At 33.1% G+C, this 16,921-nt stretch overlaps 1 protein-coding gene across 1 annotated transcript in view; it reads left to right on the top strand.

Moving 5' to 3' along the window:
• Positions 1-16,505, top strand: part of LOC115885674 — a 528,892-nt gene extending 512,387 nt beyond the window's left edge. The window contains exons 11-15 of the mRNA XM_030904655.1: positions 6,032-6,201; positions 6,266-6,467; positions 11,525-11,770; positions 12,523-12,663; positions 15,968-16,505. Coding sequence (XP_030760515.1) covers positions 6,032-6,201; positions 6,266-6,467; positions 11,525-11,770; positions 12,523-12,663; positions 15,968-16,250 — 1,042 coding nt within the window. The 3' untranslated portion in view covers positions 16,251-16,505. The remainder of the gene's footprint in view (positions 1-6,031; positions 6,202-6,265; positions 6,468-11,524; positions 11,771-12,522; positions 12,664-15,967) is intronic.
• Positions 16,506-16,921: the final 416 nt, after the last annotated feature.

Raw genomic sequence — 16,921 nt, 5'->3', positions numbered from 1 at the left:
TCATCTACTCTTCAATGCATCATGTCTCGGTCTCCATTCTATAATTTTCTTCTTCCAACGATCATTGTTTGTGCCCTGCTATGGGCCCTGCCTAATTGCATTTTAGAGTTGTTATTATTTCTATGGCATGCTTGACTTTTGTTCTCTATCCCCCCCCCCCGTACTTCGATATTTAGTACTTTGTCTCTCAACATTGCTCTTTGTCTTTTTTTACATGCTGTTTACTTGGTTAATGTTAGAGTCTCCTCTCCATACGTCGGAACAGGTAGTACGCATTGATTGAATACCTTTTTCTTCAAACATATCGTAAGTGCTGTTTTGAAAATCTATTCCAGTTGTCCATAGGCGGCCCAAGTCAGTCCTTTTCGTCTGTTGAGCTCGCAAATTTGGTTATTGCGACTTATACGTATTTTTGCGTTTTTCGTCGGTTCCGTGTGGATAGAAAGTCTAATTTATTTAAGCACAATTTATTTTACACTAAGTAACACAACAATAACAATAAAACTACTTCAAGAACGATTTACAACTTATTTACTATTTATCTAACTATTTATCTAAAAGGAATTTATTTTGAATTTAGCGCGGCAATTGTTCGTGTCTACCGATCTGTTTGTTTTCTGTCTTTCCTTTGCACAGGCCTCGGGTTATATACCCAGAGCTATACAGTTTTCCAATAGTCCATTAGATCATTAGATGCATAGAGAAGATTTAGAATGTTCTCGAACGTTCGATGAGTCATTACGGTGTCTCTTCTTTAATGCGATTCCAGGTCATATGGGGGCGGTACATATTAGAACGGGTTAGGTTGAGTCCACACAGGTCCGCAACAGTATTTCGTGACCGACCCAAGTAGTTGTAAGCATTTGTTTTCTCCAGTTTAATTTGACTAGGTTTTTTATCACTTGGGTTCTTGAGATGTTGATTTTTAGTCCCATTTTGTCAGAAGTTGCATACAATTTTTGTATCATTTCTTGGGCTTTATTTACGCAGTCGGATATCAAGACAATGTCATCTGCAAATCGCAGGTGGTTCAAGATTTCGCCATTTATATTTATACCCAATTCGTTCCATTCTATTTGTTTGCACATATATTGGAGCAACTTATTCAATAATTTTGGAGTGATGGAAAATATTCACTTTAAAGAGCCTACTTTACTTTAATTCTTTTTTTTTTAATATTCCCCCTTCGGTCTTCTTGTCACCCCAAGTACTTTTTTAGACATAACATCCCCATTCTTTTGTGAGACTCCCCCGTTTTTGAGAAAGCTCACGGAGGCCAAGTTGCCTTGGTTCGGTTCCTCGGGCGCCACCTCCAACGTTTAAAGAGTTTGAGAGACCACTAGTGCCAATACGGGTAGTTTTTATACAGTGGAGATACCAGGGAGTGATGAGATGAAAAGAAAATAAAACACACAATTAACTATAACGTAACACTAGGTTTTTATTTAACTAATTATTTATGTACAGAAGTAATCAAGGAAGGTTCACGTCCTCGAATCGTAACAATAGTGAAATAAAATGTATATTTAGAGACCCGTAAAGTAAAATTTACAATAACAACCGTGCACCTCTAGAGTTTTGATCGATTATTCCCGATACGTAACTCTCTGACTGATTCTATCCCGCGAATTCAAAACGCGTTCCCGAAATGACGTTCTATTAAATAAGATGACGCGAGTTCCTGATCGGCGTCGAATTTAGCGGCGTCCTAATGAACATAGACACGTAGATACCGGAGCAACACACTCTACTACGACGCGACTCTCTAAACGGCGGCGACGTCGTTACAGGCGTCCCGATGGTCACAGCTAAATATTTATCGGAACGGCGTCCGTTTTGACAGCGAAACACGGACCTCGGATCGGCGTCGGAGTTAAAAGCGTCCCGTGATACATAAACGCGAGTCCTGGATCGATCGCGAAGTTAACAGCGTCCCGTGAGATACACACACGCGAGCCCTGGATCGATCACGAAGTTAACAGCGTCCCATGGGATATACAAATGCGAGTCCCGGATCTATCGCGAAGTTAACAGCGTCGCGAGGGATATACAAACGCGAGTTCCGGATCGACATTGACGTTAGCGACGTCTCGGCGAGTTGTACCTCGTTCGGATGAGCGAAGCCCGCACACACACCGCCCGGTCAGGACAGCCTCGGGATTTCGGCGAGATCCCATCCAGCGTCACTGAAGCAGGGTGTCGTCCGGACGACACACCTAGAAAAATACAGGAGCTACAAAACCAGCCTCGGGATTTGGGCGAGATTTTGTTCTAGCTCCATGAACATTCGCGACCCGTGCGTTTACTGAACTACCCTGACTGTCCCTTAAGGAGATGAATAAATTATTAGCCCGTAATTAGCTTTTCCTAGAGATACACTGAACAGGAGCAGATAGTCAAACAGAACCTTTAAAAGAAAAGGCCACCATTCCTGATACAGTAGCACAGCGTAGTCCCTCTTTTGCCTGGTCGGCAACCCTGGTAATTTTTAATATTAATAAAGAAAACTAAAAACTCTCGTCTCCGCACCCGAAGGATATACCATACCGGAGTAGATAGTCAAACAGAACCTTTAAAAGAAAAGGCCACCATTCCTGACGACCTACCCGTAGCACAGCGTAGTCCCTCTTTGCCTGGTCGGCAATGGTTGTTCTCCCGCGCTTTTAATATCCTAACAATCCCGTCAACTAACTCCCTTATCCCTATAATACATCCAGGTAGTCGAGTAAACGCTTAATAACTATAAAAATAATACGACCTACCCTCGATCACTTTGGCGGTGGGTGCTTACCTTATACAGTGCGGCGACAGGCGGCTGGCAGCAGGACAGTTGGCAGGGCTCTCCGGACTCGAACCTCACTGTTTCGCGTGCGACCAGGGCTGGGAAACTTTAATACGACAAAATGTTTTGAAATTTTATACGATTTTGAGCGCCCTCGGACGAGTGGACTGAAAATTATATATTTAATTACCAAAATTGTGCGTAAGATGGCGCATATGTCGATTTTTCCTCCTTCTTGGCAAACACCTGGCGCTTGCGCAGAACCGTCCCCGCCGCGTGGTAGAGAAGCCGGCCGGCATGGCTGACAGCCGGCGTTCGCCATTTGTTGCCAGAGTTTCTTACGACTTAGTTCGGCCATTCTGTTTTATTTTTCTTTGATATTCAAAGCGTGTTTTTTTAATTTACTGCTGTGCTGTGTGTGTGTTGTGTTTTTAAAAATAATCATGAGTCTGACATATAGAAAATGCTGTGTTCCCGGATTCAAGACAGACTTGACATCTGCTTTATTAGTTTAACGTTGAATGTTTATTATAATATTAAAGCTACTGTTTAGTTTAATTATTCTGTTCCTTATCTATTTAAAAATAAATTATTTTCTTAGATATAAACACCATTTGTAAATAGACCAAGTTATTTGATTATAAGTTAGGTTTATTTTGTAAATATTTGAAAATGTTATTGTTTTCTTATCAAACAAATATTGCATTTTATGTATTTTTCATGCATAAAATATGTAATATAATAAGAAAATTAAACACGATAAAATTTTGAATATTTATATATAAACCTAATTTTTAATCAAATAATTTGGGTTTATTTACAATGGTGCTTATATCTAAGAAAAAAATTATTTTAAATTTACCACCCTACCAAAATATTGAAAAGAAAGGAATCTGTAAAATATTTCTTCAGTTATAGTAGATACCTGTATTTTGAAATCTTAAATTAAAAGGTGATTTTCAGTCCACTCGTCCGATGTCGCCACGCATTATTTGTTTTTTTTTCAAATTTTCCGGACATATTTAATGCATGAGAGTTGCCAATCTATTTACGTGATCTGTGCGTGCGACCACCAACTCCCTAACTGGAGCTGCTGCAGCCAAGGTACTCGACTGACGCTCCCCTCCACTCGGCCTGCACTAGCAGAGTAGGGCGAGCGGCGCAAACGGTTCGGTTTTTCGCATTAAACTATAGCGACCAAAACCGATCAAAACTCTCTTACAAAATGGCAATTAAATATTTAATATATTTAATTCAACAATAGGAACACTAATGAAGTTCATTACAATAATGAGTTAACAATAATATACATTGACTGTCATTATTAAAAGAGAATGAAGTCTCTATTATTCTAGTATAATATTAACACAATATACAGGGTGTCCTAGAAATTTTATGAACTTCATTACACTTTGAATCTTACTCTTACATATTTTTATTAGAATCAAACTTTTATGTTAAAAAGTAATTTCGGTAGTATAGTATCATATAAACATTCATCTTCGCACTTATAGATATTTTTATTTATAAAAAATGTTTTTGCCGGCGAGTTCTGGCGAATCATGAACTTGGCAATATTTGCGTACTTGGAAACTATACTATCTTTGTAAACAACATTTGTTTGCAACAAGCTTGGCGCTTAAGCGCCGCCACAATAGTACAAACTATAGGGTAAATTATCTCGTAGGTAAAAAAGACTCGTTAAGGGATAAAACAAATAAAGTATCACGAGACGTAATTAAATCTTGAAGCTGAACGCATGATGCACACCCTTTCCTAGAATTTTAAGTACTGATTTGGTCGATTGGTCGACCGCGACGAATCTTCTATATTATAGTGTCCGTTATGTAGAAAGTTGATCATTTCTCTCACGACGTCCTCTACATTTTTAGTTTATTGTTTAAAAAAAATAACACACCATTGTAAACCCTTAGTATTCACAATAAACCTTGCCCCAAAGGCGATTCATTTTCCATTTAAATTACATGGGAATTTTCCACTTTTTGCATATAATTATTTTTCCCTCGATCTTGTTCTCTCGCAGCCATGACAATTACATATTCTTAAACAGAATTGAACGCTCTACAAGAAGAAGTATCTTAAAATTTTTCGATAAACCTACTCCTTCAAAAGTGATTCACGGTTAAAGTTAACCACTCCATAAATTCCTAAATTCTTCAACTTTTTTAACAAAATTATTATGATGTTAAGGTTGGGAATTAAGAAATCTTTAATTCTGTAAATAATTATAATAACAGAAATTTACCGAACTTACTTAAAATTAGTTAAGTAAGTACTGCAAAAGAATACAAGCTCAAAAATAATAAGTATTAGAATTAACTACCTGTCATGCATACAGTTGTTTTCCATGATTCAAAATTGTTTATCATGGTATCATGAAAATTGCTTTTTCTTGAAAAAATATATTAAATTTTCCAAAAATAATCATAATTTTGTCAAAAAAGTTGAAAAATGTAGGAATTTACCGAGTGGTTAACTTTAACCGTGAATAACTTTTGAAGGAGTAGGTTTATCGAAAAATTGTGAGAGGCCTTTTTTGTAGAGCGTTCTATTTTGTACACTATGTGATTGTCATGGCTGCTAGAAAACAGGATCGAAAGAAAAAAAACATTTTCAAAAAGTGGAAAATTCCCATATAATTTAAATGGGAAATGAATCGTCTTTGGGGCAAGGTTTATTATGAATATTAAGGGATTACAATGGTCTGTTATTTTTTTATACAATAAACTAAAAATTTAGAGGGCATAGTGAGAGAAATGATCAACTTCGTAAATAACGGACACCCTATTCTATATCTCCTTCCACGTCTCTTAGCAATGTGCACAGTTTCTCGGTTTATTTCATAAGTTTGGCAACGTGTTTACTGTTCTCTCTTTGTTCAGTACATTATAAACGCATTGTACTCTTCTTACATCCGGAAATCTCGACCCAGCCAGCGATATATCAGCCATGTTAACATTTTTTTTCTGGTTAAGCTCCTAATTTTCTCTCAAATTGATATTGCCTCTCAGGTATTTATATGAGTGTATTTGTTCTAAATTAATGACGTGTGCCTCTATAGTATTTTCTTCTCTACTTAATATAATAACAAATTATGTAAATGTGTAAACCACTGGATTAACATGAAATCTGAAAATTTCTCACGTAGCCTCTCTTACTTGATCTTGATTTATTTAATAATTTTTATTAATTATATAGATCTATATTCAATTTTATTACAAATTACAGGTGGCAATGTCACGTAAAATCAGAATACGACGGCATAGCAAGAATATCTCTCTCGGAATATCCATGGAGAGATATTGAAGTCAAACGTGATTGTATTTGTAGCAACATAACTGATCAACCGTTTGTAATCACAACCAAACCAGCATTAAAATTTGCTGTGAAATTTATAGGTTAGTAGTTAATATTAACTTCTTTAGTAAAAATAACCACAATTTCTTACTCTTCATATTTTAGTTACTAAAATGCAAGGAACCGAAGATTACAACAGTTATCTTTTCGATGCTAACTACGAAGTCGTTCCTATCAACTACAATTGTCTAAATCCATGGAAAAGTAGACGATTGAGAGGGTCTAGCGGAGAAATTACGATACTAAACAATAGAAAAGAAAGTTTTATGGAAAGTGAAGCATTTTTAAACCACAACCACTCTATACAGTAAGTATTTCACTAATTGAGGATGTTATAACCTCCCTATAACTTTATTAATTTATAGGTTAGTAAAATATACCATGTATATATAAGCTTCTTATATGAAACACACTGTGTTTTATTTATGAAATTAAAAGAAAATAATAATAAATTTGAATAAATAATATACAGGGTAGTCCGAACTGTATTCCGGAAACTTCGGCAGCATAATCTGCATATAAAAATAGGTAAAAAAGTTCGTATAAATGTATGCCATAACATGATTTGTTTTGGAGATACAGGGTGTAGAAATTTCATTTTTATTTCGATTTTTTCCAAATAATTTCTGAAGCAACGTCAATATTTGGATAAAAATTGGTGTCTGGGAGTTTTTGGACATGAGAAATTTTATTTTGATGTCAATATGACTCCTGTTTGTAGGGGGCGCCACCTACATGTGTTTTAATTGTTTTGAAAAGTAATAACTTTTCGTCCATACCTGTATGAAATTACTGAGTGAAAAAATATACATTTCCGTGATTTTTTACGTAAAAAATGCTTCTTGAAAAAAATCGCTACGAGCAACCGTTCTCAAGATATTTAGAATGGAAATAGTCAATACATGTCATTATTGACAAAAAATGAACGTGTTGAGTGGGTAGTTATTTGATTGAAATGATAAATTTGGGAACTTTTTATTTTTTTAAATTAATCATAAATTTTTCTTCGAAAAAATGATGATAAATTAGTTTCTGTTAAACTTTTAGCACAAAGGATTTCAAATTTATGATTTCAGTCTAATAACTATTTAGAGCAAGTATGTAGGGTTTTTTAGCCCCTTTTTCCGCTACTCGTATTTTGTTTATTTATATATACCCTACCTAAGTCTTCTTAGCTCCATCTACGGTAACGTGAATGAAGCAAACACAATAACTATTTAGTCAATATGTATAATTTATGTCAATGATGGCAGGTATTGATAATTTCGATTCCAAATATCTCGAGAACCATTACTCGTGGCGATTTTTACCAAGAGACCATTTTTACGTAAAAAACATCGTAAATGTATATTTTTTTACTCAGTAGTTTTATAGAGGTACGGACGAAAAGTTATTACTTTTCAAACCAGTTAAAAATATGTAGATGGCGCCCTCTACATGTAGGAGTCATATTGACATCAAAATAAAATTTCTCATGTCAAAAAACTCCTAGACACCAATTTTCATCCAAATATTGACGTTAATTCAGAAATTATTATGGAAAAACTCGAAATAAAAGTGAAACTTCTACACCCTGTATCTCCGAAAGTAACCATTTTAGGACATACATTTATAGGAACTTTATCGCTTATTTTTATCTGAAGAATATGCTGCCGAAGTTTCCGGAATACTATTCGGACCACCCTGTATTTGGCGACATAATTTCGGAAAACGCCGAACGGCTCCGAAATTATCAAAAGCTTTGGGTCGCGACCATTACAAGAATAGCGCCAAATAATAGTATTTACATTGTCCTTATGAGCACTTCCTTGTGTTTCTTTTATCTATGAAGTGATTACATCAAAATATTATAAGAAAAACTGTATAAAACTGAGATAATGACGGTCTTAATGTGATTAAATTACGGTTTGTATTATTACAAAACAAAGAAGGAAGTATTTTAAACAAAACACCACATACTAAAAAAATATTAAAAAGAACTCTTTTTTTCTTTCAAACTTTAAGAAACTTCCGGCAATTATTATTATATTTATGAATATAACTTCTCTGTACAAATATTTGTTTTAATATTACACATGAATAAATAAAACACAACATAAATAAAACAAAATATTTTATTAATAATAACACTGAATTGTATACCTTAAAAAGTTTGTCATTTAGCTATAATTGTTTTAACGTTTATGTTGTGATGGTATCGTGTGATTGTATACAAACTTTATTGGTAGCTATTGATGACCCTTTGGGCACTGAATCGTAACTATAAACTGTTGTGTTCTGGGTCTACAGTTAATTTTCCTTGGATTTTTCTTCCATTTAACTTCAAAAAACACAAAACACACGTAATAACACTAACCAAAATACAAAAACAATTCGCAACTATATACAAATATTTGACATAATCTGACACAAATAATAACCTTTAATTTGGCAAGAGTTTGACAAACAAACAATCTTAAGTCCAGTTCATACCCATCTGCGTCCGTGCATCGTTCATACAATAACTCCGTCACTCCAATAATATTGAAATATGATCTACCATTTTTAAAATAAACCAATAAAACTGATTAAAAACAACAAGAGACGACGGATTTATATAGGATGAGTCTTAAATAAGTGCAAATATGTTCAGAGGTGGTATATTTCGACCCCAGGAACACGTCTATGAGTTTTTTTGCAAAAAAAAGATTGCAGGGAAATTTAAAAGTACACAGAAAATTTAAAAGTATACAGGGAAATTTAAAAGAATTTCCCTATATATTTTTAGAAAACTTTTTAGAACTGCCTGTTCACGGCAAATTTTCCCAAGGTATAATTTTTTAATCTCTGATATTACCATACTTACGGCACGAAGAGGAATGCAATATTGCCACTTCCTTTATGACCTATATTTCTAATTTATTCATACGAAAAATTGCCACTGACAAGTAAAGAATCTACGAGCCCTGAGAAAAAGGGTAAACAATTCATCAAAGGCGTGAACAAAATATCCTGTATTGTAAAGTGCAGAGATACTAGTTAAGCCATTATGATTATAATTTATCTATTTCAGTATAAAAACACACCCCTTTAACCGGTTTAAGTTTAATTAGAAATAACGAGAACTAAATCTTATACAATTACACCTTTCGCATACTAGCAATTATTACCTCTCTACCTGTAATAACGAGTACATAAAACGTGTGTTTTGCGTATAATAAATTGTTTTTACTCGATTTTAAGTGTCTTACCCTTTGTACCTAATTTATATTACAGTTGAGAGTTGAATTCTTTGTGTTTCAACAGTAAAATAAAACACTAATTCACCACAATACACCAAACTACTATACTTTTTCACTCCCCCTAATTTAATACAAAATACTTTTTCCCAATGCATACAAATTACACGAGAAACATTTTTTTTCTATCAATCTCCTTGTGACATTGCAATTTTTAGAATAAGAAAATAATGAACTTAATTAACAAAATTAAAAACGATTCTTTGTTCATTTTATAATTAGAATAGTTAACATTATTTTGTTGGTTGTTATTTTGTCAACTGTCAAAGCCGTTCACAGTTTTGGCGTCTTATTAGAGAGGGGCATCCTTATGCAGATATAAAATTAACTATTTCGCGGCGAACGTTTTAAGAGCATTTATATGTATGTCCGGTTTTAGAACGTCCTTCGTCGCCCTCCAGTCTCCATGCGCCACCTCCGTCTATTGTCCCAATCTCCTGGTAGTAGGTTCCTTTCCGACATGGCTCTGTCGATTCCTTGATTCCAGGAGAGTTTAGGTCGGCCTCGTTCTGTCTGTAGAGGTCCACTGCAACACTTACTTTGGTATTCTGTCGTTAGCCATTCGCTGTACATGGCCGTACCACTCCAGTTGTTTTTTTTTGTATATCTTGTACAATGTTATTCCTTGTTTCAATGTACCTTCCTTGTTTCGCGTATTCAAGGGCATTTAAGACTAAATTAATTGCGTAGAGGTATGTAGTTTGCGAACAATCTATTGGAACGATTATTTAGTGGGATTGTCTCTGGTGAGAACTAAATGGACCAGCATCAGTCAGAAACTAATTTGCGCGAATTAGATGAATAGAACTATTAAGCATACCTCTAAAGCCAAACAGCGCCTCTATTGTAGAGAAGGTGAAACCTATAAAACAGTTGAAACAGTTTTAAAATTCGAAGTGAATGTGTTTACTAGATTCAAAGTGCTTTTAAGTTGATACAATTTATTTTATTTATAATTTAAAGAAAAAAAATTGGTCAAGTGCGAGTCGGACTCGCACACGAAGGGTTCCGTACCATTCATTATCTATACAACATTAGACACTATATTAAAAACTTTTTTTCCGATTTAGCTGAAATTTTGAATGATAAGTATAAGTATTTTAAAAAAAAATGAAGAAACACATTACTAAAAATTGTATTAATCAATAATAAATATGTAAAAAGTAAAAAAAATATGTAAAAATATATAAAAATTAAAAAAAAAACGATTAAAAGTTGACTAGGATTCGAACCTGCCTTACTACGGCTCCAACGTCATAGCAGCGTAAAGTCCCTAACGCTTTAACCACGCGGCCACCGAGAACTTGAAAGATTCTATGTAAAATTCTTACTTAAAAGATAATGTTTAGTGAAAGTACTTTTTTATTTATAAACATTTATTTAATTCTGTTTTTAGTATTTGTTCTTATAGCGGCAACATAGATACATTATCTGTAAAAATGTTAACTGTCTAGCTATAACGGTTCATAAGATAGACCTTTGTGACAGACGGACGGACGGATAGCGAAGTCTTAGTAATAGGGTTCCCTTTTTACTCTTTGGGTACGGAACCCTAAAAAACAACCAGCACTCAAAGATTGTCTTCGCAATTAAATATATCAGTCAAGAATCTTTAGAAACTTACAGTTGAGGGTTGGAACCTTTGGTGTTACACAGCAATATAAAACACTAAATCACCACAATACACCAAAACACTTTTACTTTTACACTGGACGCGCGTTTCGCTAACCATGTTAGCATCATCAGCAGATGATTATAAACTGAATGTTTCTTTTATCGAGGTCTACCAGCCCTAAAAATATTTGCACTTATTTAAGACCCGCCCTGCATATATTTTCTATACTCAGATGAAAAAAAACGGAAAGGAAACATTTTCCAACCCATCCATAGTTAACTTAAAAAAATATTAGAAACTTTTTTTAGTGAAATATATGGATTGGTATGGACGTTAAATAAGCAATCTAATAAAGACTACTGAATAAAATTCAAACTATCAATGTTCGATGCCAAATAATTCTACCAGTTTTTTATCATGCATATTTAACATCAATTTATGGATAGTCTACATTCTATCATAACTTTTTAGGTACTGTTTGGAACAACCTTGGCTAATAGAACCAGAAGAAGATTGCAACTTTATTTATCTAAAAGTTAAAGGGAACGAGCGAAGGGACAGCCGTTTATGCCCCAGCAAAAATCGGATTCTCATATATCCAGCGGGCCGGACTGAAGAAGTCCGAGTGATTTGTCCACAATATGAAGATCTTGAAGATGTTGTCGAACTTTTTTCAGAAGGATGGAGCATGTACAGCTATAAAAAATTGCAAAGCAGGTAGTACTTAAAGAAATTTAGATGTTGAGTAAATTTTTAACTTTCCTTTTGAGTAAAAAGATATTTTATTATCACTTTATTTTTCTAAGCATTAGAGACCAAAATTTGTAAATTAAGAGCAAATGTTTTTCTGTGTAAATATTTGATCGGTTAAGTAAAAATGATGTTAATTTGTGACCATTGCTATTGAAATGGCAATTGTTACACTTCTAACTGTTAGCTTGATCCATCCACTACCTCTTCACTACCCCTTTATACTCTGTATATATACCCCTTTGAACTCATTTAGTTCTTGTATTGTTCGCACTGTTAAAAGTATCACTTCGGGGTAAAGCCTTTTTTTAATTTCAGTTCGGTCTCTTGAAGGTTTTTACGATGTTTCTTTAAAGATGTATTTAATATGTTCACTACACTACTTGCTGTTATGATAATATGGCGATATTTACAACAAGGTGTGTATCAGAAACGGCAAAATTGTGAACATATTGATATTACCTATAAATATAACAACAACTCTAGCTCCTCTATGATTTGACGCACATCATTAAAGTAGAACATTTCCTTTGAAACCCAAAATACAACACCTTTTCTTCATGATTAACAAATAAATTATACTTTAATACACGTTCAAGTATTAATTACTACGTATTAATTACCTACTCTTAGACACATCTAAGACATGTTATTAAACATGTTAATAAAGATGTAGTAATTGTAATTTTGTCTTTAATTTTAATGATTTTTATTTTCAGAAATGGTCGAAGTTTTGTAGTGGAGTTTTTGAAAAGAGAAACTGGGAATTTTGTTTTAACGTGGATGGAAATTTCTAAAAATCCTGCTTTAGCATTACCTACATCCATGCTCAGCATAAAACCTCCAGAATGCCCACACAGGTAGTTAACGAATATCGTAGAATATACGTATCTGAACATATTTACAGATACTTTTATAGATTGTACTTTTGTGCTTGATATATTAATTAAACTGTAAAGCATCAGTAATTTGTATAAAACACTGTTATGCACATTTTATTTTCTTTTTTTTTTTTAATGTATAGCAGCTTTTAAAAATAAAGTCATAATAGCATGACGAAAATCTTAAACGTATATTATGATCAATATCATATAAATACAGCAACTGACTGAAAATTGGACTTAAGACATTTGCGTTCACAAAACATCCCCCTTTAGAACTTTTTCTTTAATAGCTATAAAGCTTGATTTACATGTGTCCGTTATCCGTTGATACGATGGTCCGACGGTGCTCTGATTGGTCATAGCATTTTCGCGCTACTTTTCATCGGTACATTTTTTACTCCAGCCCGTCACCGAAGAAAGATCGTACGATAACGGACGTTTTGACACTTTTTTGACAAATTAAATCTAACCTTAATAAAAATATAACAGTACAAGAGCTAGCAACGTCGGCCCGGCGTCGGGAAAACGATAATTTTAAGAAAGCTGGTTCTTTAGTATATCTTCTGCTATGCTCTGCTGACCAAAGTCCGGGCCGTCTGGCTGCCGGTAGACTACATACACACATCTGTACAGGGTATCCCATTTTCGTGTGTTTTATGGGATTTCTCGTTTATGAGTAGAGATACAATGATGCAATTTTCACATTACTTTGCAACTTTTTTATGAAACTAAATATGCTACACATACAGGGTCCGGCAATAGTGCGTCGGGCATCTGTAGCTCCTAGAATAACAAACTTGGGAATTTTGATTAAGTGCAAATCTAAAGTATGTACTAGGATCTATTTCAGGAAAATATTTTAACTTCTATAGGGTGGCTCAAAAAAGTGTGAGTGAATCGGGATGATTTTTTTTAAATGGAACACCCTGTATATTATTGCATTTTTTGCTTCCTTTCAGATCACTTTACATAATCCTAAGACATAAGTAAATATATTTTGATAATTTCAGAGATATTAATAAATAAATAAAAATTATATATTTTTATGTCTTTCTTAAAAAAATTATTAATAATACAAGAACTATCCTGAAATCAAAACTATATTAGATATTTACTTTAGATAGTCTGTACTTACTTTGCTATAAGTATGGAAATCGTAAATCATACAGGATGTTCAAAATTCTACGCCAAACTTTCTAAAATATAAAATAATTTTTCTTCGTTTTTTTTAAATGGAACCTCCTGTATATTTTTTTTTTCAATAGATGGAGAATTAACAAATGAACACTTTTTGTATTTAGAGTATTTCAAAATTTTTAACGGTTCCGCAGATATTCCCGGTTTTATATTTCATATGGCATTTTACACAGTAAATTTTTATCAAAGCCACCCAATGATTTTTCTTTCGTATTTTAGCATTGAAAGCGCCATATGAAATAATACTGCGTATATCCGCAAAACTATTAAAAATTTTGAAATGCTTTAAATACAAAAAATGTTCATTTTTTAATTCTCAATTTAATAAAAAAATAATATACTGGGTGTTCCATCTGAAAAAACGAAGAAAAATAATTTTATATTTTAGAAAGTTTGGCGTAGAATATTGAACATCCTGTATGATTTACAATTGCTATATTTTATAGCAAAGTAAGAACAGACCATCTAAAGTAAATACCTAATATAGTTTTGATGTCAGAACAGTTCTTGTATTTTTAATAATTTTTTTAAGAGGGGCTGAAAAATATATATTTTTCATTTATTAAACAAGTTATTGCCGTTTAAAATTAGAAATTATTTAAAATAATTTTTTAGACACTCTGTATGAGGTAGAATTATTTTTAATATTACAACGCAATAACTGATCAATAATTAAACTTCAGTAAATATTTAGTATTAAAAACTTTCATACCCTTGGAGAAATAAAGCCTTAAAATTTTTACTGCAATTTCACAAATTTGAAAATATTTCAAGAACGGTGAGGTTTAAGGGTGCAAAACCTTAAACAAATTAACCTTTATTTTAAACATAGAAACTAAAAATGTAAAAATATAAAAGGTGATCCATTTAAAAAATACAACTTTGATATTTTTATTTATTTGAGCCACTCTGTATCTTGTAAAAATATTTTTAATTTGTAGCTCTATTACTCCTCCAACGAACCCAAAACTTACAATTTGTAAAAATCTAATCGTTTATCTACAATACTCCGTGTCGTATGTGGCAAACAACCCTGTAGATATACCGGGTGCGTCTCAAAAGTGGCTCACCTCTATAACTTTTTTATTTTTTCAGTTAAAAAACGAGATTTGGTATGTTAATATATGACATAAATTGAGATTGATTGACGTATAATTGTTTTCGGTCACTTCCTGTTTCACCGGAAATTACTAAAACTTTTAATTTTTAAATGGCACCCTCGCCATTTTTTTACTTTATTTGATAGAAAATAATACTCTGAATAGAATGACATATCATATGTCAAATGTCAAAGATTGACATTTTCGCATTTGTTTTTTTTTGAAATTATAACATGCGGTTTATAACGAAAATTTGACTCGAAATAACAAGTGTGTGGTTATCAAATTATTCGTAAAAAATGCTTTTTACAAATAATTAATAATGGACCACCCCCGTTCCTTTTGAAAAAATTGAGATATAATTAAAAATTCGATTTGAGCATTTTCTAACTGGCCAGGACAAGACATTAAAAACGTTAGACGATGGAATCTATTTTTCCAAGGCTCCTTGATTAAGAATTAGTGTTTTTAGCATAGGCATAACACTCTAAATTGAAATTTAAAATACGATTTTTTATTAAGCGAGAATGTCAAACGTTGACACATGATACGTCATTCTATTCAGAATGTCATTTTCCATCAGAAAAAAATAAAAAAATACCACCGGTGTGATTTGAAAATCAAAAGTTGTAGTCATTTCCGGTACAAAAGGAAATGACCAAAAACAATTGAATACGTGAATCAATCCTAATTTATGTCATATACTAACATACCAAAATTCAGTTTTTTAATCTGAAAAAATAAAAAGTTATAGGGGTGAGCCACTTTCGAGACGCACCCGGTATGTCAGTTGCCGTTTAAAATTTCATCTTAGCAACAAAAAGTTAATTGTTGTCAGAGATTTTTAATGAAAATATTAAAATTCGCAAGTTAGAATTAATAATTAGACAATTCTTTTATATTTTGTATTACCTCAAAAATAAAAACATATATAGCGCAACTTTGATATGATTCAAAACAAAAAGTGCTCTTTTTGGTTTCAGTTGTCCGGAACTAGGCGCTTGCATAAGTTCGAAGTTGTGGTGCGACGGTCTCCGTCACTGTCCTTCGGGCAACGACGAGCAAGAGGCCAACTGTTCCGTCAATTCCAGCTTCCCCTACGCCTATTTGAATTCCATAGCGCTAGCAGCACTAGCGCTAGTGATTACGGCAACCGTAGTGGTACTGCTGGTAGTGATAATAAGAAACTGGCGACAAGAGCAAAGGAACGTTATTGTATCTGTAACCGAACACACTTTTTTAGAGTTTAAAAGTGGGCTGTGTTAGAAAAATCCGTAGTTAATTTAATTTAGGTAAAAAATCTCTAAAAGGATTTTTATCTGAAGACTGGTAGAATTGTAATTGTTCGATATTGTATATGCTAAAATTTAGATCCTTTTAAGTGAAATTTTGAAATAACGTTGTGCATGTTATTGCAAACTCTGGTGCCTTTAATAAGATTTCTTTAAAAACTCACAATTTGTTTTTAGCAACTTGAAACAATATTTTATAATACACTCAGATGAAAAAAACACAACGGAACATTTTTTCGTGAAGTTTAAAGTGTTTTATTTTTTTACTTTTAGCACTATTTTCATCATTTTTTTTAGCAAACTGTATATAAATATATCAACTTTCATTCGTAAACTCAGTTTATTATAAATTTTAATATTTAACTTATTTTACAGGGTTAATCGAATAGAGTTATTTTTTTACCCTATACCTTTAAAAGACCCTGTGCAAGAATTTCTTGAGTAATTTTTCCTAAAACATTATTTTTCAAACATAACCATGTCTCCTGAACATTCTGTTTTTTGACTCATGTCAACACATACCTTGGTTAATTTTTAAGTGCGAAATGAACTTGCCACCAACAATTTGCAATGTTTTCAACTATCGTTACCTTATGATGATATTTCTGAAAATCACGAGGTGGCTTTGGTTTCTATTGCCGTAAT

This window comes from Sitophilus oryzae, unplaced genomic scaffold (assembly GCF_002938485.1).
Source record: "Sitophilus oryzae breed Bouriz unplaced genomic scaffold, Soryzae_2.0 scaffold_41_pilon_pilon, whole genome shotgun sequence".
NCBI classification, from domain to species: domain Eukaryota; kingdom Metazoa; phylum Arthropoda; class Insecta; order Coleoptera; family Curculionidae; genus Sitophilus; species Sitophilus oryzae.
Note: the sequence above shows the minus strand (reverse complement) of the source record. Positions and strands in the feature narration are given on the sequence as shown.